This window comes from Girardinichthys multiradiatus, chromosome 3 (genome assembly GCF_021462225.1).
Source record: "Girardinichthys multiradiatus isolate DD_20200921_A chromosome 3, DD_fGirMul_XY1, whole genome shotgun sequence".
NCBI classification, from domain to species: domain Eukaryota; kingdom Metazoa; phylum Chordata; class Actinopteri; order Cyprinodontiformes; family Goodeidae; genus Girardinichthys; species Girardinichthys multiradiatus.
This window is the reverse complement of record NC_061796.1, coordinates 5337220-5359986: the sequence shown is the minus strand read 5'-3', so window position 1 is coordinate 5359986 and position 22767 is coordinate 5337220. Positions and strand designations below refer to the sequence as shown.

The 22767-nt window shown below is 38.2% G+C and overlaps 1 protein-coding gene across 4 annotated transcripts in view; it reads left to right on the top strand.

Moving 5' to 3' along the window:
* The window catches only part of nphs1 (NPHS1 adhesion molecule, nephrin), a 94393-nt gene that overhangs the window by 9526 nt on the left and 62100 nt on the right, over positions 1 to 22767 (top strand). For 3 of the 4 annotated variants that reach the window (XM_047358028.1, XM_047358019.1, XM_047358003.1), the window contains exons 2-3: positions 4265 to 4358; positions 14447 to 14635. In XM_047358028.1, the coding sequence (XP_047213984.1) occupies positions 4295 to 4358; positions 14447 to 14635 (253 nt within the window). In that variant the 5' untranslated portion in view covers positions 4265 to 4294. The remainder of the gene's footprint in view (positions 1 to 4264; positions 4359 to 14446; positions 14636 to 22767) is intronic. The other variant, XM_047358011.1, reaches the window with a different exon arrangement.

The following is a 22767-nucleotide window of genomic DNA, read 5'->3' as shown; positions in this document are numbered from 1 at the left end:
TAGGAATGATATTTTGGATTTCTAATTGTATGGCAGATAACTGGTGAAATCACTTGCTTATTAGCAAGAAAAGAAAAGTAGTACACTGGAGTCAATATGAGAAAAAAATATACAGCAAATTGAATGATAAAATGATGCCTTTTGTGTTTACCCACATGTGGCAGAAACAAAGGGCTTTTTTAACCTCAGAGAGGATTTTCTGTTCATTTCAGATGGATATAATTGGCTTTGTGCGTTCTAAGAGTATACTGGGGGCTGTGAAATGCACAAAATGTTTTGAGAGCAAGTAATAATTGAGTGCGTGTTAAGTCTCATCAAAGTCTGTTGGAGTGCAACTAATCGACGGGGGGAGATGCATCAAAGAGCACTTGCCTCCAATTTATTTTGTGTATTCAAATGAGAAAATATTTAGTTTTCAATTAAGTTAATCACTATTATTTTTTCCACTGTTGCAGCAGATAAATTGAAGTGATTACCCGCCCGATCTTAAAATCCAGATAGCTCTCCTTCATGTCAAACATACAGTGCCTTGCGAAAGTACTCGGCCCCCTTGAACTTTTCAACCTCTTGACACATTTCAGGCTTCAAACATAACGATATAAAATTCTAATTTTTTGTGAAGAATCAACAACAAATGGGACACAATCGTGAAGTGGAATGAAATTTATTGGATGTGTCAAACGTTTTTAACAGATAAAAAACTGAAAAGTGGGGCGTGCAATATTATTCGGCCCCTTTACTTTCAGTGCAGCAAACTCACTCCAGAAGTTCAGCGAGGATCTCTGAATGATCCAATGTTGTCCCAAATGACTGATGATGATAAATAGAATCCACCTGTGTGTAATCAAGTCTCCATATAAATGCACCTGCTCTGTGATAGTCTCAGGGTTCTGTTCAAAGCGCAGAGAGCATCATGAAGACCAAGGAACACACCAGGCAGGTCTGAGATACTGTTGTGGAGAAGTTTAAAGCCGGATTTGGATACAAAAAGATTTCCCAAGCTTTGATCATCCCAAGGAGCACTGTGCAAGCAATCATATTGAAATGGAAGGAGTATAAGACCACTGCAAATCTACCAAGACCCAGCCGTCCCTCTAAACTTTCATCTCGAACAACGAGAAGACTGATCAGAGATGCAGCCAAGAGGCCCATGATCACTCTGGATGAACTGCAGAGATCTACAGCTGAGGTGGGAGAGTCTGTCCATAGGACAACAATCAGTCGTACACTGCACAAATCTGGCCTTTATGTAAGAGAGGCAAGAAGAAAGCCATTTCTCAAAGATATCCATAAAAAGTCTTGTTTAAAGTTTGCCACAAGCCACCTGGGAGACACACCAAACATGGAAGAAGGTGCTCTGGTCAGATGAAACCAAAATCAAACTGTTTACCACAATGCAAAATGATATGTTTGGCATGAAAGCAACACAGCTCATCACCCTGAACACACCATCCCCACTGTCAAACATGGTGGTGGCAGCATCATGGTTTGGGCCTGCTTTTTGTCAGCAGGGACAGAGAAGATGGTCAAAACTGATGGGAAGATGGATGGGGCCAAATACAGGACCATTCTGGAAGAAAACCTGTTGGAGTCTGCAAGAGACCTGAGACTGGGACGGAGATTTATCTTCCAACAAGACAATGATCCAAAACATGAAGCCAAATCTACAATGGAATGGTTCACAAATAAACGTATCCAGGTGTTGGAATGGCCAAGTCAAAGTCCAGACCTGAATCCAATCGAGAATCCGTGGAAAGAGCTGAAGATTGCTGTTCACTAACCTCACTGAGCTCCAGCTGTTTTGCAAGGAAGAATGGGAAAGAATTTCAGTCTCTTGATGTGCAAAACTGATAGAGACATACCCCAAGAGACTGGCAGCTGTAATTGCAGCAAAGGGTGGCGCTACAAAGTATTAACGCAAGGGGGCCGAATAATATTGCACGCCCCACTTTTCAGTTTTTTATTTGTTAAAAACGTTTGACATATACAATAAATTTCATTCCACTTCACGATTGTGTCCCATTTGTTGTGGGTTCTTCACAAAAAATTAGAACTTTATATCTTCATGCTTGAAGCTTGAAATGTGGCAAGAGGTTGAAAAGTTCAAGGGGGCCAAATACTTTCGCAAGGCACTGTATATATATATATATATACATATATTCTACATTATCCAGTGATTCTAATTTTTGCCTTATACAGACAGCCTACAGTAAAGTAAAATGTTGATACAATTTAATTAGTTATTTATATATATATATATATATACTGCTAAAAAAATAAAGGGAACACTCAAATAACACATCATAGATCTGAATGAATGAAATATTCTCATCGAATACTTTGTTCTGTACAAAGTTGAATGTGCTGACAACAAAATCACACAAAAATCATCAAGGGAAATCAAATTTATTGATTTATTGGAATTTAAAAGGTTCAAAACAAGAAAGGAACCTATAAGCTACCGTCCAGGAACTGACTACTGTCCTGGAACTTACCTGGTACTTTCCAATAACTTTCCAAGGAAAGTATCTTGTAAATTCAAAAAGTATGGAGTAAGACAACTGTCTGAGATGTATGCATGATTCTAACCATTTGTATTCACATTTCCCTGTCAATAACAATGTTGGAAACAGAATTCTGCTGTAATACAAGTGGGCCTGAGAAATTGTGCAGGTTAGGATTGTTTTTATGTAAGTATGAATCTAAAAGCTGTGAGTGCAAAGTCTTGTGAATACAACTCTAATTTCTACAACTACAACATTTTCACTGCTTTGGACATAAATTAAAATTTGTGGGTAGGAATAGAAAAGTGTTGAAATGATGTTTCCACCAAACACAACATGCTCCAAATTCAAAGATGGCTGACACAATGGACAGGGTAGAGCTACCAGCTCACATGAAGCATCACAGGAAAAGTCAATAACGTGTGTATCTAGTATTTATTCCGAAAAATCGTACTATTTTAAATAATATACAGTTCTTTGACTTACAGACTTGCAACTATAGCTTGCAAGCTAATGACATGACATCTGTGACCCATCACAATCTGTGACTGCAAGGGGCAATAGTATGCCTTTCTCTGAACATTTGATTACTATCGCATTGACACTTAAAATGTAACGTATTTGAAGCTGAACATTATTTTATAAATCATCACCTGTCATTCAAATATGTACACCCACAGCAGCCATTTAATAAAGCATTAAACACTTCATAAATGATGCCTTGTTTTTTGTTCTTTGTTCTTAGTTCTGCCACCTCCTCACTGTAGTCAGGACTCATTTAATATAATGTGTAACCATCACATACCCAAGATCACAATGGTCGCCATTTATAATAGCCATCAGAATACGTGCAAAGTATGGGGCATGGCACAGGTGAAAACAAAAACACTGATAGGCATAACCCGGTGGACTGTGATCACAAACTGACTGTGGCAGAGAGTGGTAAGAAGAACAAGAATGAGCTGAACAGAGATGCAAGGAAACAATCTGACCAACAGAAAACCTTACTCATGTAACAGAACATAAACTAAAATGCATCATGAACAGAATACAAGAATCATTAAGAAACTAAACCTAAAGCAGTACCTGTAAAACATAATCATGATCAAAGGAGAAACACAAAAACAAAACTCAAACACCTTCAAATCATGACAACTCCAAGTTATTTAAATTTATTATGCAATGTACGGGCTGTGTTGTCTAGCAGCACATAACGAAATGAAATTGTTCACTTCTCTAGTGGATGATGAACTCTACATATGTTAGGACTTTAAATAGCCCTTGGGAGAGGAGCAGCACCTGTCACATCTTTTGTTTAAGGGCAAGTTACCTAAGAAGCCAGTGTGACTTCTTCATCAGAAATAATGTAGGCTCAGCTGTCGTGATGTAGCTGTTTCCTAGGGGTGAACTTTAAGCCATTGTACGCTAATGGTTCTGTTGGCCAGGCCCCATCTCTAAGCACACCACATGCCCTGCATTCTCACTTGGCATACCAGGCCACCTCTACAGTTTTTGGCCTTCAGCCCTTTTTCCAAGCTATCCACCATCATCCATACATCATTATACATCATTAAAGGCCATTATTATCTGCATAGAAAATCAAATGCAAAGCCTCCTCCGCACATGAAGTAAAAGGTCAAGGGGTTCGTTAAAGGGTGCCCCTCCAAAATAATGACAGGGGAAACACTGATATGTGCTTTTAAAGCCTGAGTTTACATGTGTGCAGTTTGTAATCAGTTTTTTTTCTATGGTTCTTCTAGGATTCTTTAAGGTCAGGTGTCAATGGTGAAATGGAGTTTGCGTCAGCTTGGATCCTGTCTGCTTCAACTCTACCATTTCTGTGTTTCTTTTGGGGTAAGAGAGTCAAATGTCACTGTGGAGCTTTCATCTCAGAACCTGTGGCCTTTTCAGGTCCCATCTTTGTTTAAAGCAATACACTCAAGTCCAAAGAACCTTGAAAATTATTTTCACTTTAATGTAACTGCTACTGAGTGTTATGTATTAGAGCCCCATATATTTGGGTCAAATACGTATTGATAATTGATGATTTGTGAAGTGCAACACTAGGTCAATTAAAAACAAAAACCATATGTGTATGCTAAATTTATTCTATGCTCAACAATCAACAAAACCTAAACAAGTTAGTAGCTTGAATTTATTGTAAATTTACACATAGGTGTTGCCCTGTACTATTGTTGTTGTAAAAGGCATGTTGCTGTTTCATGTATCCACCAACAGTGAAACGGTGGCTTTTTTTTTTAGCTTATTCACACTTATTCATTATTGTAATGTCTTTTAACTAATTAACATTACAAAACAATGTCTTAACACTGTTTTACTGAGTTTGTAGTGGTGAAAGGGATTTTTAATCGTAGACTTACTATATATCATAAGGTGGAACTAACATTGTATGATATTTCCTAATTATAGGCAGTTTAGGACAGATTCAAAGCTGACCGGTCTTATTACCTGAACTCTCACATCAAAAAGTCATCCTTCTGAATGAACTACAATGCCAAGAAGTCTTATCATCTACATAAAAATAAGTTGAAAAGATGTGACAAAAAACGTAAAATCCATCCACCAATCGATTCCCTACATACCTGCTATGAGGCAACATTGTTAGAGTAATAAATAATGCACTAGAAAAATCAAGTCTGCTAAGGAGACAGAAACAAATTACAGTAATGCACAACCATGTTTATATCTACAGTCTGAAAGCATCAACTAAACTGAAATGCTCGCTTTGAACCAATTACATTAAAGTACCTAATTAGTACCACTGCAAGCAGCCTGAGAACATGCAAACAACAACATTGAGTCTCCAATGGCTCAAGTTTTACAAAAATTTAAAAGAGTTTTGTACAGTATGTTTACTGATATGGAGTTTAAACGAAAATTCAACATGGAAGACTCACCACCCCCGCCACGTCCAATCACTCCTCACTGGCTGCTCCAATCAACGGCACGTCCGCACTCCTCCTCAGCCAATCATCTCCCAGGGCATCACTTTTAAAGACCCTCTGCATGGAAAACACCGTTCTTCTGCTGTGCTTCGACCCTCCTCCACCCCTTCTCCACCATGGGCTCCCAACTCCTTCCATACCAAGGCCTACACCACCACCAGGATCGGATCCCAGAGGGGGAAGACGTACCTAATCATAATCCTAAGATGTTTATTCAAACCTACTTCACCCTCATCGTTTACGTCTCCCTCAGGGGTCCGAGCGCCAAATAAATAATCTTTCATTAATAAATTCTTTAACCGTCTTCTTGTTGTTTCTCCTTTATGTGAGTCTTTCCAGGTTGAAATGACAATGAAAAAAGCCCTCTCAGCACATTAGTTTTCTATAACAGCATGAAAGAACAGATTTAAGTAATAACACCAATTAATGAGAGCTGTTTTTAATGGAAATGCTTGAGTTTCAGCTTCTCTTGTAAACAATTAATACAGTCAGTTGAAAGTGAACTAAGCTACGCAATCTTATGAGCTGCGCACTCAAAGGTAAAGCTGTTTATCATTCATTTCATCATGGTTTACTGAAAGAGATTTAATGCTAAGGTTTTTAGCAGGAAACTAAACAAACACCACTCCAGTACATTCCCAGTGTCTATCCAAAGACAGCAAAGCTAATAAGTACCGCAACAGAATTTAGAAAAAAACATATTGCTTGCTTATTTATTTCCCTGCAGCCCCGTCGTATTTTTTTAATATTTTGCTTTAACTGCAAATGTTTTTGTCTTATTGACTTATCATATCATTGTTCACAAACATACTTGACTGTTGAGAAAAAAAAAAACAGCTACACAGCAGCAATTGGAGTTGGAAGCTATCAATTGTTTGTGACTGTGAAGATAATGCCCCAGTATTAGCTGTACTGAGAGGATCCTGGGAACTCTTTTAATTAGCTTTAGAAAGTATGCCATTTAAAGTACAGTATACTAAGGCTCTTATTATGAAGGTTTGAAGGAAGTTGTTTTTCAATTGATTTGTTGTATTGATGCTATAAACTAGACGGTCGTCAAACTGCTTTGACCAAGTAGCCTTGTATTATTGCTTTGGCAGTCCTGCTGAACTTCATCCAGTTATCAGATACACTCACAGTCATCTTAGAAACCTCACAAGCTGAAAACAAGATAAAAAGACAAAACAAATATTCCGAAGACAGCAAGCATCCAGACAAAAGTTAAATGACAGAGCATTAGCCAACAGGTAGCTGGAGGAACAGGACTACCCGTGCTGTGTTCTTTTGTTCACAGTGAGGATAAATATATTTTCTTGTGTAATTGGTAAGTTCAGGACACAGTTATGTTTAAATCTCTGTGCTCTTTGGTTGTTTATATAGGCCTGTTTTACTCGTTGTGCCTACAGCCTGCAGCTGTGCCTATGCTTCTGAGACGCTATATTCAAAGAAAATAAAATACCCTTAATTTGCTTAATTTTCTGGTAATCAAATACTATTTTGATGTTGATATAATTTTAAAACAATAATATTCACTTATTGTTTTTCTTAAATTTTACCATAGCACTAACCTTTTATGCAGCTGCTCCTTGCTTCTATTCTAACACCCACAATTCTATTGCTAAAAGGTGGAGGTGATGGGGACCTACAGAATTTCTGGTGCATATTCAGTTGGGAATTCACAAAGCCTTGCAATCTCCTCCATTTTTTGCAACTGTTTTACTTCCACCATTTGTATTATTTATTTTTCTGCACAGGATTCACAAAGAGGATTTCACAAAGTTGACCAAATGAGAGCAATTTCCGCTTATGTTTGCATCAGGTCACAGTTAAGCCCCAATAGTAGCAGACACAGACATTATCAAAGTAACAGAGACATTTTTTATTTATTTAACTATTATTTTGAGAGAGAACACCAGAGTCTGAAGTGACTAGGCATTCCTCAAAACTTACATCTGACTAAAGGAATCATGTCAGAATGGGATTTTTAAATCAATAAGTGATGTTGCAAATCGTACAGACAGATAAATCATAGATCTACTTAAATGATTCATTTGGCAATGAAAAGCATAAACAGAAGTTAGATGTATGGATCAGAACATAAAGTTATTCCATGCCCAAATATACTGTGCTATCTTGTAACGATATCAGAATAAAAAACAAACTCGTATGTGTAACTACATCCTTTTAATTTACCTTCATAATAGAAACACTAAGCATAAAGCTAGCCTCACATAATGTTATTCTCTTTTTTCCACCAAAATTACTGTCAGCTTTTAACTTGCATAATGTAAACACATTTCTGATCTTGAGAAAAGAAACCTCTTTTCTCTGGTTGTTTTTTAAATAAATACATATAATAATATATATATAAGTTCTGGCAAACTTTCTCCTAGAACCATACATAATGCCACATTCAAATTTGGGCATAATGCAGGAGTGGAGAGGAATATTGCTCAATGATATCATGTTAGGAACAGATCTGGGTTTGTGTCAAGATTTACCTTTAGAGGGACACACATTCCCAGTCAAAAATCTGGACACACCTTCTTATTCAATGGTTTGTCTTTATTTGTATTCCTACCTCTGGGAACTCCTTCAATACTGTTGGATAACCATTTCAGGTGACAGCATCATGAAGCTCATCCAGAGGATGCCAAGAATGTACAAAGCAGTAATCAAAGCAGGGGATATTTTAAAGAATCTAAAATATAAAAGATGTTTTTTGTTTGCGATATAATTACATATAATTTTGCTTCATAGTTCTGATGTCTTCACTTTGTATCTACAATGTAGAAAGTAGTAAAAAATAACATTTTAACTTTTGACCGGTAGTGTATATAGCACACAAACACCACCCTCGAATACTTTCCGGATGTTGTCCCTGAGATTGTTATGATGTACAGTGTTGGACTGCTCATTTGTTTATTTATAAAAACTGAGTCAGAATTAGGGACTATGCGTTTTGGGCAATTACATTTTAAATATGCAAAGGCCTTTCTAAAAGAGACTTCAAATCACTTTGACCAAATCTTGACAGAACATTAAATTGATTTGTCTGGTATAAGTTTTGTGTAAAGCGCTTTGAGGTGCATATTTGTAGGACAGGAATTATATGAATCTGTACTTATTTATGCACTAAAGACGTAAACATCTTTAGGCAACCTGAAAGAAGGAAGAAAGAGGATGTTTATGACTGCATGCCAGAAACAGCCACCTTTTCCAGCAAAGGTATCAAGGCATATATTTATTTTTCTTATACAGATGTTTATGTATTACATCCTTAAGGGTAAACAAGGTACAAGGTTTTATCTGAATGTTCATTTTAAAGAGAGAGGGAACGCAAAGGCAAGAAACACTTGAAGGTTTGAGCAATAAAAAGGGAAGGTTTACTTATCAGATACATAAAATAAAAAAAGACAAGTTTTGGAACAAAACCACAGGAAATGGTTCAAGACAAAATTCACAAAATGCTCAAACTAAAGATATCGGTAAGCACAGCAGGACAAACAATAAGGAACAGACAGCTAATAAGCAGCAAGGTTGGACTACAGTTACACCGCATAATGATTGAAGATACAAGTTGAGCAAAGAGCAAAAACAGGAAGGAAACGAGTTAGAATGCAGGAAGTGAAGAAGCATAGTTAATTACCACACAGATTAAGTAACTTTAAAATGGAACAGAAAATAACTGCAGGGAATCGCAGAAGAGCAGAGACCAACCAATCAACTCATGGCCGCAGCAAAACAGTTTTAAAACGAAAAAAGATATTTCTTAATGCACAAACTTAGCTGAAAAAGACAAATGTGAAGGACAATATGCTCTTTGACTTCAACTAAAGAAACGGCATATGGTGTTGATACAGTTTTTTGCACATACTTTAAGCCAACATACAGTATGTAAGATCAGATATTGTAGAGCTGCAGTGAAACACTACAATGTTATAAAGAAAGTGAATAACAGGGTGGCCAGGTAAGGACGACTGATGATCTTAGGATGGAACAATAAAAGTAAAAGACTTTGTTTAATATGATGCTGTCATGATGTTTTATTATGGTGTTGTCATATATACAGTTAATGGCTAATAACAACAAATATCTCAACATTAGAGGAAGATAATTTACTTTCTTACTTTTAATAAACGTTCTTTTTTTTATGTGTCCTGTTCGCCAGAGATGCACTGAGAATTGTTGTCTGAGTGGCAAGAAGAAGCCCAACAGATTTACTTTCACAAGTGGAGCATTATGGCTAACGCATTAATGCTCCGCTTGATATATATACAAAACTTTGTTAGAAACTGCTTTGGGATCATTTCAATTGCCATGGACACAGAGGAAAAACAAGAAGCAAGAAAGACTTTCTAATGTAGGCCTATATTGTTTGCACATTAACAGTAAGCATAACTGAAGTGTAAGGGACTTTAATTATGAATTTGCATGTTTGATCAAAATATTTGTAAGGAAGTGAAAACATATATCCATATATATATATATATATATATATATATATATATTCTTGACAAGGTATCACAAACTTGCTGCATATTTGTTGGTAGCACATGCTTAATGCAAATCTCTTGTTCTCCCACAGCCCAAAGGGCCTCTATTAGATTAAAATCTGGAGACTGTGGTTTGCATTGGATTACTATGACCATTGTGCCACATTCAAGATTCCAGTATTAGATTATTTGAGCTTTGTTACATGGTGTATTATCCTGCTGAAAATAGCCATCTGTGAGCTGTGGTTATAAAGGGGTGGATGTGGTCGGCAACAGCACTCAGGTAGGCAGTGGCATCCTTAATTGGTATTAATGGTTTCAATGAGTACCAAGAAAATATCAGCAATGCCATTACACAACCATTGATATAAGGCAGGATGATTCAATGCTTTCATGGTGTTTACTGTAAACTCTAACCCTGCCATCTGAATGTTGCAGATGAATTGGAGACATATCAGAGCAAGAAACATTTTTCAATCTGTTATTGTCCATTTTTGATGAGCTTGTAAGAAATGTAGTCTTGGGTTATTATTCTTAGGTGACAGGAGTGTCACCAGATTTGGTCTTATACTGCTGTAGCCCATCTGCTTCAAAGTTTGATGCGTTCAATATAGATTATTCTCTGTAAACCTGTGGGATGGTTGTGTGTAAAAATCCCAGTAGACCAACAGTTTCTAAGACCCTCAGATCAACTTGCCTGGCACCTAAAAACCACAACACGTTTAAAGTTATTAAAATCCCATTTCCTTACCATTCTGATGCTTGCTTCAAACCTTACCAAAGTGTCTTTACCATGTCTAGATACCTACAGGGTTTGGACAATGAAACTGAAACACCTGGTTTTAGACCACAATAATTTATTAGTATGGTGTAGGGCCTCCTTTTGAGGCCAATACAGCGTCAATTCGTCTTGGGAATGACATATACAAGTCCTGCACAGTGGTCAGAGGGATTTTAAGCCATTCTTCTTGCAGGATAGTGGCCAGGTCACTACGTGATACTGGTGGAGGAAAACGTTTCTTGACTCGCTCCTCCAAAACACCCCAAAGTGGCTCAATAATATTTAGATCTGGTGATTGTGCAGGCCATGGGAGATGTTCAACTTCACTTTCATGTTCATCAAACCAATCTTTCACCAGTCTTGCTGTGTGTATTGGTGCATTGTCATCCTGATACACGGTACCGCCTTCAGGATACAATGTTTGAACCATTGGATGCACATGGTCCTCAATAATGGTTCGGTAGTCCTTGGCAGTGATGCGCCAATCTAGCACAAGTATTGGGCCAAGGGAATGCCAATGATATGGCAGCCAAAACCATCATTGATCCACCCCCATGCTTCACTCTGGGCATGCAACAGTCTGGGTGGTACACTTCTTTGGGGCTTCTCCACACCGTAACTCTCCTGGATGTGGGGAAAATAGTAAAGGCGGACTCATCAGAGAACAATACATGTTTCATATTGTCCACAGCCCAAGATTTGCGCTCCTTGCACCATTGAAACCGACGTTTGGCATTGGCATGAGTGACCAAAAGTTTGGCTATAGCAGCCCGGCCGTGTATATTGACCCTGTGGAGCTCCCGACGGACAGTTCTGGTGGAAACAGGAGAGTTGAGGTGTACATTTAATTCTGCCGTGATTTGGGCCCCCGTGGTTTTATGTTTTTTGGATACAATCCGGGTTAGCACCCGAACATCCCTTTCAGACAGCTTCCTCTTGCATCCACAGTTAATCCTGTTGGATGTGGTTCGTCCTTCTTGGTGGTATGCTGACATTACTCTGGATACCGTGGGTCTTGATACATCACAAAGACTTGCTGTCTTGGTCACAGATGCGCCAGCAAGACGTGCACCAACAATTTGTCCTCTTTTGAACTCTGGTATGTCACCCATAATGTTGTGTGCGTTTCAATATTTTGAGCAAAACTGTGCTCTTACCTTGATAATTGAACCTTCAGACTCTGCTCTTATTGGCGCAATGTGCAATCAATAAAGACTGGCTACCAGGCTGGTCGAATTTAGCCATGAAACCTCTCACACTAAAATGACAGGTATTTCAGTTTCATTGTCCAACCCCTGTAAATATACACTAAAGAATGGGTCCCCAAATAAAATAGCAGGAGGTCCACTCCCTCCCTCATCCAAACACTTTGGGGTCTGAACATTTTAAAGAAACAAAAATATTTTATGTCATCTTTATTTAACATTTAATTAACACTAGAGATTTTTTTATTATTACTGATCAATTATTCATATGCCCATGACATAATATGCAGAACAGAAAAGGGCAATCCAATTTAAATAACAAAATTAAACACAGTCTTTGCAACTTGGTATAATTCTGCTCTCCTTGTGCTTGTGGCAGTTTGCTTAACATTTTCTTTAAATTGTTGTCAAATTTTCCATCTTAAAGTGTTTCTGCCACAGCTTCCATGCACTCTGTGATAATTTCCCAGTCAGTGAAAGGCTTTTTGTGTTTTCCCAAAATCCACTGTACTTACAGTGAACACTCGTATGCTCACTGTTGTGCTGTAAGAGACCGTATATTTCGGTTCATAGTCCATTTTATCTATGTTTGATGAAGCCATCTTCTTTTACTCACTCATCTGCGCACCACCAAGTCATTGTACTATCAGCGAGCGTGCACTCCTAAGCTGGTAACTTAGCAACCCACGCTGAAGGACCCACAAAGCTTTTTTTTGTCGTTTTCTAGTAGTCGGCATACAACAATGTGGTGCATTACTGCCACCAGCTGGCTTGGAGTGTGGACCAGAAAGTCGCTGACCTACATAGCTGTCCGTCGCACCTGTTTAAAAGTCAGACGCGGTAGGCGGCAGGAATGACATGTTTATATGTACATAGTAAATGAGAAAATGCTTTGCGGTTAGGGTAGCAGCAGCAGCCCTGACTGAAGCAGCTCATTCCCTGACTTGCATCACATGCAGCCCGGGGCCAGACACTCCATATTAACACGAGATGCGGTGCAAATGAAGTAATATGACAATATGCAGTAATATATAAATGTTTAAAATCAGGTTGGGTCCGGATTGGACAGCACGTGTGTCCGGATCCGTGTCAAATCAAAGTACTAAGATGGAATGCTGTGTTAAGGGCTTGTCACTGAGCTGAATAAACGTGAGGGGTAAAGGTGGGGTAAAGTAAATTATGCAGTGTCTCTCAGTAATGCTGCTTTGTAAGGGAGAGCAAATGAGCTTGAAGAGTCTAGTTCGAGCATAATAGACAGGGATGTTTGGAAAACCCAATGTACAAAAAAAAGAAAATAATCATGGCTTACATCTTAATAAACAGAGGCTCAACAATCGATAGTGGCTTCTTAACTATACAGAAGTTTCCTTGATAACATTCATATAGGCTTAAAACAGGTGCCTGGAAATTTGAGCAAAATCTCTACTTTGCAGTTAATCTTTTTGGATATAGCAATATATTTTACTTAAGAACACATTAATGAAGTGTTATCATTTGTACTTGATAAGGTATATTTGTGCATTTTCAGAAAAGCACAACCATGCTCTGTTGAGTGTTCATTTATGTAAACTGTATGCAAAAATGCTTCTGTTTTTGGCTGTTTGTATGCATCCTCTGTAATGGCCAATTCTGCCCTTCATTTTTGACGTGAGGTGACTGGTTCAGCCTTGATCTGAAAGCTCTGCCTCTCACTCATGTTGTCAGATGCAACAGAGCATGCACTTCACAAACAACTTGGTCATTGCTTCAATGAAGGTCAAGATTTAAGCAACCCAGTGGAATCAGGCAGCCCCTCTCTGCAGGGCATTTTTTAAATGAGACTCATGCTTTGATATGAAGTGATAATTGGAGTAAGTATTTGCACTGAGCTCCTTGAACTGAATTTATTCTGGGCATAATAATGATATAATCCTCATCCTGGCCATAGTGATTCTGCATTAAGGTTACCTTTCTGATACAAGAGCACTGAACCAATGAAATTCCCTGCACAGCCTGGCTGAAGGATAGCCAATCCTACCTATGACAAACAAGGGGGATTAAAGTGATAATCATTACTCTTCCCAGAAGGAATTAGCTAGGTGGACATCGACATTGAAGAAAAACCACAGGTGAACAAGGTCTCTGATACCCCTTGCTTTTTTACACCTCCCCATACTCTATCTGCATGACCGAGGGGAGATTTAATTTGCTGTAATTACTTTATTGACTCATTTTCAGAGCTGTATCACTGCAGTTTACCATCAATAAAACATACGCCAGGATGAATAATGTCTGCACACACAATGGGGTTGCCTTCTCCTACAAAAGATCACAGGACTGCATCCCTGCAGTGCATGTTTATGTCAGGCTCTCTCTACTTCATTTACTTCTTTGATAACACTCCTTGTGCACACTGATTCTCTTGTACGTTTTTAACTCTTTGCATTATCTCCCATTACATCCTGTTCCTCTTCCACTATAGCTGACTCCCTCCTCCTGCTTTTTATGTCTCCAGGCACGCATGCCCAGCAGGCCTTCAGGACTGAGCCCAGGAACCTCACTGTGCAGATGGGAGCCACAGCTGTGCTGAAGTGTGAGGTCCTGAGGGCCTCGGGGATTGTGCAGTGGGCGAAAGACGGCTTGCTTTTGGGACCTCAGAGGAGCCTGCCAGGCTTCCCACGCTACAGCATGATCGGGAAGAGAGGTAAACAAGAAAAGTCACCCAAATATGGCTCGTTTTCGGCAGGGGAATTGATGCACCGATTTGAAAAAAATAATAATAAAACCGAAGTAAAGGAAAAAAAGGACGAACCTGGTTATAACCTTGCTATAGTTATTCTGGTTAAATACAGTGCTTTGAAATTGTTTTTACACTACTTAAATTTGTTTACATTTTGTCACCTAATCACAAAGATCAGTGTAGAGAAAAAGAAAAGGAATACACTGATTCAAAAAAAGTTAAAGACAAGAATGTGTCATGTATTTGTATTTATGCTGTTTTACTCAGTGATATTAATTACTTAATAAACTGTCGTACCAGAAGTCACCTAATTAGCAAATTGGGTTAGGTTATGATACAATATCTGAAGGTTTAAACAAGTGAATCGATCTTTAGAAAATGGAATGAGTATGGCACATCTAGAACCCTTCCAAGACATTGCCATCCATCTAAACTGACAGCCTAGGAATGGAGAGTATCAATCAGAGAACCAGCCAAGAAATCCATGGTAACTCAGGAGGAGCTGCATAGGCACAGCTCAGGTGGGATCAGATGATGACAGGGCTATTAATTCAGTTCAGTTTAGTGTATATATAGTGAGGATTCACAACAAATGTCATTTCAAGGCACCTAAAATAATAAAATATAGGGTCAGTTCAATCCATTCAAATAACCAGATTCCGAGTGAATTACACACATTCCAGTTCAATTCCAGTTATAATACTATGCAGTCAATTTCCTTTTGTTATTTAAATGGGTAAAAACATTTTCTATCTAAGGAAATCTTGCTCATTGCATTGAGTGGCTAATTTTGCAGCAATCACTCCTCTTGAGCAGGCATGTAGTGACAATGAACATCTGACAGCCAACAACTTTGCAGCAATCTCTCATACTGAGTATGCACGTCGCGACGGTGGATAGTGGAACTCCCCTTTAACAGGAAGAAGCAATAGTTGTGCACTTCACAAATTTGCACTTTGTAGAAGAATGGCAAGAAGCAAGGAATTAAGACGGGAAAGCTATAAAAACCTATCTGTGCAGTTTGCTACAAGCAAAGTAGGAAAGCAAATATGTGGAAAAAGGTGTCTCGGTAAGATGAAATTAATGCACTATCTGTGTGGGAAACCAGACACTGCATATCACCCAGAACCCACCTTGCCCAGCATCATGCTATAGGAAGACATGTACAGCCAGAGCTGCAGTGGGATGGTAAAGATTAATGCATATGCATATGTTAGAATGGCCTTGTCAAAGTGAGGACCTAAATCCAAATCAGAATATGTGTGTCAAGATTTGAAAATTGATGTTCACATACACTCTCCTTTTCAATTTGATTGAGCTTGAACTGTTTTACAAAGAAAAATGATCATAAGTCAAATGCATACAAATGCACAAAGCACTAATCCCATTTTAGTTACTACTTAGGATGGTTTTATCACCAAAAATGCAGATAAAACACACTAAAGTTTTGCTTGTTATGTGACAAAATGATGAAAAGTTCAAGGGACATTTGCAATGCAGAGTAAGGCTTTTTGTTTATAAGTCACACGACATAGAAAATATCACAAACCTTCGGCTGTGAAGTTGTTGCCTAGAACAAGGCTTTCATACACTAATTTGAACAGTTTTGGTAACAAATTGATCCTGTTAGCTCATGAGGCATCAAATAACGCACTCTGGGTACTTCATGGTAAATGAAGTGAGGTTCAAACTGATAAAGCAACACTGTCATAAAGAAAAAGTGCAGCTGTAAATGCAGTGGGGTAATATAAACACGTGAGATTACATTTTCCACTTATCCTGTCATTCGCACATCAAAATGAAAAAAAAAGGATACAAAAATGTCAGCTAATCAGGAAAAAGTGTGTTGCCGAATATTCACCACAGTCTATAAAAAGTAATAGCCAATTAGAAGGCAATCCCGAGTAGGAAAGGAGCATCTGTTCCCCCCTCAGCCTGCAACTGGAAGAGCCACACTTCACTGTTGCACACTGTGGGAGACAGCCAACAACACGTGTGCTCTTGGATCCATAATCCACATAAAACAGTGGATCAACAAAAATATACAGGTACATAATGTAGCATAACACTGAAAAATGTATTTGTGTAATTCATTGAAATACTAAAGGTCCTATTTTACATGTTATTTTTATAAATACCCTTTATTTGTTTTTCTTTTGATTATTATTACTAACAGCTAGACCTTTAGTTTCTCAGAAAATTAGAATAATACTTAAGACCAATCAAATAATTAATAAACATGTCAGCCTGCTTAAAGGTATGTCTATGTAGTGTATGTAGTATTTGCACCTAATACTTGGGCTTCTTTAGCATAAATTACTGCATCAATGCAACACATCAGGGAGGGGATTAGCCTTTACCTCTCCTCAGGAGTTCAGGAACCCCATGTTCCTTTAATAGTGCCCTTCAGCTTGTGTGAAATGTTGAGTCTGGTGTCTCATCTTCCTTTTAACAATACTCCATAGTTTCTTGTTTTGGGTTTGTTTCATGTGAGATTGCTGGTCAGTCAAGCAAAGATGCACCACATACACTAAACCAGGTGTTGATACTTTTGGCAGGGCGAGGTGGTTCCAAGCCCTACTGAAAAATGAAATCAGCATCTCCATAAAGTTTGTCAGGAGAGGAAAGCATGAAGGGCTCTTAAATGTTGTGGTAGACAGGTGTGTGAACTTTTGACTTGAGAAACCACATTGGCCCATCCCAGCAAATGGCATGATTTCCTAAATCATAACTGACTGTTGAACCACATACTGGACCTCAAGCAACTTGGCTTTGGTCACTCTCTACTATCCCTCCAGATTGATTTATAAATGAAATAGAACGTTTTCTTTCTTTTGAAATGATGACTTTAGCCCACTGATCCACAGTTTAGTCTTTAGCCAAGGTCAAACGTTTCTGACATAGTCTCTGATTCAGCAGTGGCTTAGCATAAGGACTATGATAGTTGTAACCCCTGTGCTAGATACATACAGGTCCTTCTCAAAATATTAGCATATTGTGATAAATTATTTTCCATAATGTCATGATGAAAATTTAACATTCATATATTTTAGATTCATTGCACACTAACTGAAATATTTCAGGTCTTTTATTGTCTTAATACGGATGATTTTGGCATACAGCTCATGAAAATCCAAAATTCCTATCTCACAAAATTAGCATATTTCATCCGACCAATAAAAGAAAAGTGTTTTTTATACAAAAAACGTCAACCTTCAAATAATCATGTACAGTTATGCACTTAATACTTGGTCGGGAATCCTTTGGCAGAAATGACTGCTTCAATGCGGCGTGGCATGGAGGCAATCAGCCTGTGGCACTGCTGAGGTCTTATGGAGGCCCAGGATGCTTCGATAGCGGCCTTTAGCTCATCCAGAGTGTTGGGTCTTGAGTCTCTCAACGTTCTCTTCACAATATCCCACAGATTCTCTATGGGGTTCAGGTCAGGAGAGTTGGCAGGCCAATTGAGCACAGTGATACCATGGTCAGTAAACCATTTACCAGTGGTTTTGGCACTGTGAGCAGGTGCCAGGTCGTGCTGAAAAATGAAATCTTCATCTCCATAAAGCTTTTCAGCAGATGGAAGCATGAAATGCTACAAAATCTCCTGATAGCTAGCTGCATTGACCCTGCCCTTGATAAAACACAGTGGACCAACACCAGCAGCTGACACGGCACCCCAGACCATCACTGACTGTAGGTACTTGACACTGGACTTCTGGCATTTTGGCATTTCCTTCTCCCCAGTCTTCCTCCAGACTCTGGCACCTTGATTTCCGAATGACATGCAGAATTTGCTTTCATCCGAAAAAAGTACTTTGGACCACTGAGCAACAGTCCAGTGCTGCTTCTCTGTAGCCCAGGTCAGGCGCTTCTGCCGCTGTTTCTGGTTCAAAAGTGGCTTGACCTGGGGAATGCGGCACCTGTAGCCCATTTCCTGCACACGCCTGTGCACGGTGGCTCTGGATGTTTCTACTCCAGACTCAGTCCACTGCTTCCGCAGGTCCCCCAAGGTCTGGAATCGGCCCTTCTCCACAATTTTCCTCAGGGTCCGGTCACCTCTTCTCGTTGTGCAGCGTTTTCTGCCACACTTTTTCCTTCCCACAGACTTCCCACTGAGGTACCTTGATACAGCACTCTGGGAACAGCCTATTCGTTCAGAAATTTCTTTCTGTGTCTTACCCTCTTGCTTGAGGGTGTCAATAGTGGCCTTCTGGACAGCAGTCAGGTCGGCAGTCTTACCCATGATTGGGGTTTTGAGTGATGAACCAGGCTGGGAGTTTTAAAGGCCTCAGGAATCTTTTGCAGGTGTTTAGAGTTAACTCGTTGATTCAGATGATTAGGTTCATAGCTCGTTTAGAGACCCTTTTAATGATATGCTAATTTTGTGAGATAGGAATTTTGGGTTTTCATGAGCTGTATGCCAAAATCATCCGTATTAAGACAATAAAAGTCCTGAAATATTTCAGTTAGTGTGCAATGAATCTAAAATATATGAATGTTAAATTTTCATCATGACATTATGGAAAATAATGAACTTTATCACAATATGATAATATTTTGAGAAGGACCTGTATGTGTGTGGTGGCTCTTGAAGTGACTCCAGCTACTGTTCATGCCTTGTAAATCTCCCAGAAACTCTAAAAAGAACAGACTTTGCTTCACAATTTTCCCAACAGGGAATGAGTATAGCACTCTGTAAACAGTCAGCTTCTTCATCAATGACCTTTTGTGGCTATGTAGGTCATAACATGGATATAACACTTCTGCACCAGTTTTGTCTTCTGTAATATTAAAATATTCTGAAGTATTTTAATTATATCACTCATTGCATAATTAAGCTATATAAGTTAAGACTCATTTTTTCTAATAAAACACTGAAAAAAACAGACTCTAATTTTTCACATAAAACACTGAAAAAAACAAACTTTCAATTAACTTATTTAGTCAGATCCACCTTTATGGTACTAAAATAAAATTTTGTCCACTTATTAGTGATACAAAGCAACATCAATAAAAGCACACATGGAAATAGCAGAAAAAACAATAGATCTGAAGCACTGAAATAAGAACCTGCACCCATTAGCACATGAACCACAGGAACATGTGACATGCCGAACACTCATCCACTCACCCATGAATAACATCTCCATCAGCACAGGTACAATTTCCAGGAAAAGTAACTGCAGACTGACGTATGCAATCACTCTCCTCTGCCCAGAAAGAGCCAAATCATTTAGGATGACACTTGACTGCACTTGATAGGCCACCAGTTCTGCTGATTGTTACCATCAGGTGTGTTTATTTATGCTTTAAAGAGCTTGAAAGTATGCATTTACAGAGACAAGAGAGGGCAGCATTGATTTCAACACACACTTAAGGTAAATGTAGAACACTTTTGCCTCTTCCTTTTTCCCTGAAGCTGAAGAATTGATATAAATATGGAATGACATGAGTTCTAATCTACTGTAGGGTCTCAGGCTGAGTTGTGTAATAGGTCTTATTGTAAAGACAAACACAGATCAGCTGATAACACAGCTTATTCAGGGCACTAAAGCATGAAGTATGTCTTTGTTAATTTATTTTCAATGATTGGCCCACAAGCAGCGATTTAATTATACTTGACCTGCAGCTAGTCAATAAGGCAAAATGTAATTATTAATGAGCACAAATAACACCAAGCTTTCCATATTTTCCATAATTATTCAAATTTAACTAGTATAAAAGATTATCAAATTGATTAATGATTGATTGTGTTATTTATGAAACATGAAAAATCCTTACTCTCCAGTTTTATTAGTCCAGGTAAAAGTTTCATGTAAGTTCTTACATTTATCGAACGTTATTTCCTTTAAGTCTGTAATTTCATACAGAGGAAGAAAAATAAATAGAAAGCGATAAAGAGCCTTCAGACCGTTCACAGAAGTCAAATTGTGTGCAGCAGAAGGAAACCTCATTCATTTTTACTTAAAACCAGTTCAGACCTGGTGAAACAGAGAAAGCAGTATGACATGAGTAAAAGAAAGCTCCAAGGAAAAAGTGAGAAGTGATTTGAAACTGTAAAATTCAATGTTTTCTGGAACATGTTACCTGCTTTTGTCAGCAGACTAGGTATTAAATAAACCATTCAACTGTTGATCATAAATCTTAAATATCTTATGTGGACCTTTTACTCTTTGTTTCCACTTACTCTTTGCTAAGATCAGAATTAACCTTTAAAAAAAATTTGGATTAGAAAACCATCATATCATCAGATGAGTTCGTCTTTGCACAATGTTGTAAAATACCATTTTATCACTTGCAGTTATTTGACAAGTATGTTTGCTCACTTATAACAAAATGAACATTTTTGGACAATAGTTTTACTTAAATAAGAAAGAAAAAAAAAAATCTAGAATGGTAAATGGCCTGCACCTGTATAGCACTCTATCAAGGACTCCAAAGTGCTTCACACTACAATCAGACATCCACCCATTCATGCACAATCACACACTGACAAAAGTTTTAGAACGCCTTTCTCATTTAATGGTTTACTTTATGTTTATGACTATTTACATTGTATATAGATTCTCACTGAAGGTATCAAATGTTCAAATGAGAGACTTTCTGACTTTCTTGTATTTGCGGAATCTTCTTTCAGTGGAATTGGAAGCAATTATGTCTTAAAACAGATTGAAAAGGCTCCCAAGTTTAGAAGTAACATTTAACGTTGCAAGATATGCCGTTTGGTTCCAATGATGTGGATTTGCACAGTGAATATTTACTTTCAGTGCAGTCAATATGTCTACACATCTATACTCTATCCTAAAGACTCCTAAGGTTCTAATCTAGACGGGCTAAATACAAAGTAATAGACAAATAGGCACATTACATCTCTGCCTTCCACTATCTCCTCTGCCATAAATACACACTTGCAGCTACTTGATTGCACTATTTGTGAATAATTTCAGAAAAGAGGAACGTGATTAATGACTTCAGTGTCTCTGCCTCTCTCTGCACTCAATGATAACTTAGATGTGAAAATTGCTTCTGGTTGGTGTTAATTATCTTGCCAGCTTACTTGACACATGCGTTTTCAGGCCTGAGTGGTTGTCAGACCAAGATACTATTTTCCACATGTTAGTGGGCTGTGAGCCATCAGGAGCTGGAAAACCAACAGTGAGCATCATCTAATCCCCACAGGTTGTGGCAACGCATCAAACAAATCAAGCCCCATTGGCATGTCAGACTAGCAGAGGGGAGATACATAGTGAAGGACTCTGGCATCAAATAATAGGCAGTTTATTCAGTTCGTGTTTTGAATTAGAGATTGGATTGTATTCACCGCATTGGAAACCCCTGCAAAAAAAAGAAAAACAATCCTTCCAGAATACAGTAAATTGCAACTTGCATATCAATTGAAATGCCTGGAGCAAGAAATTAGAGATTTTCAAAGAGTCTGATGTTTCTATTCTACAACTACAAGGAAATTGTGTATTTTTAGCTAGGTCACCCAGATAACACTGAATATTGTTAATTTTCTTTTTTTATAAGTTGTAAAGAGCTTCTCTTGTCATTACACAAGAAGGAAGACCTTTAGGAATTTTAAAATGTATTGAAACAAATGCAGTCATTGACAAAAAGCATTGTTTGGTTTTACTCTCAGTTTTCTATGGTATATTGAAGAACAACTGAAAAGCCTTTTATGTGTTTGAAATGCTTTTATTTGCAAATATTTTGCATTTTTGGGAAGGGTATATAATTAGACTGTTCATAAACCTATGTATTGCTGTGGTTCAGGATGGTTCAGGATTTTACAAGTAACTTTCTGGTAACTTTTCACTGCAGCAAAAAACTCTTGTTGTCTTCATTTAGTAATAATCCTTTCTGTCCTATTTTCTGGCCCTGGAGACTCAAACAAACAGCTACTCAAAGAGGGGCCAAGAAAAAAGAGAACCCCTATTGTTTTACAAAGACACAGACTCGGAGCTGGTATAGTTTTTATTGCGAATGCTATTTCATGTCAATAATTTTTTTACAAGGGAAATTAAGGTAGGAGGTGGTGCGGTTAAAGTAACTACTTAAGTAACTACTTACTTGCTACAATATGTTTGCTT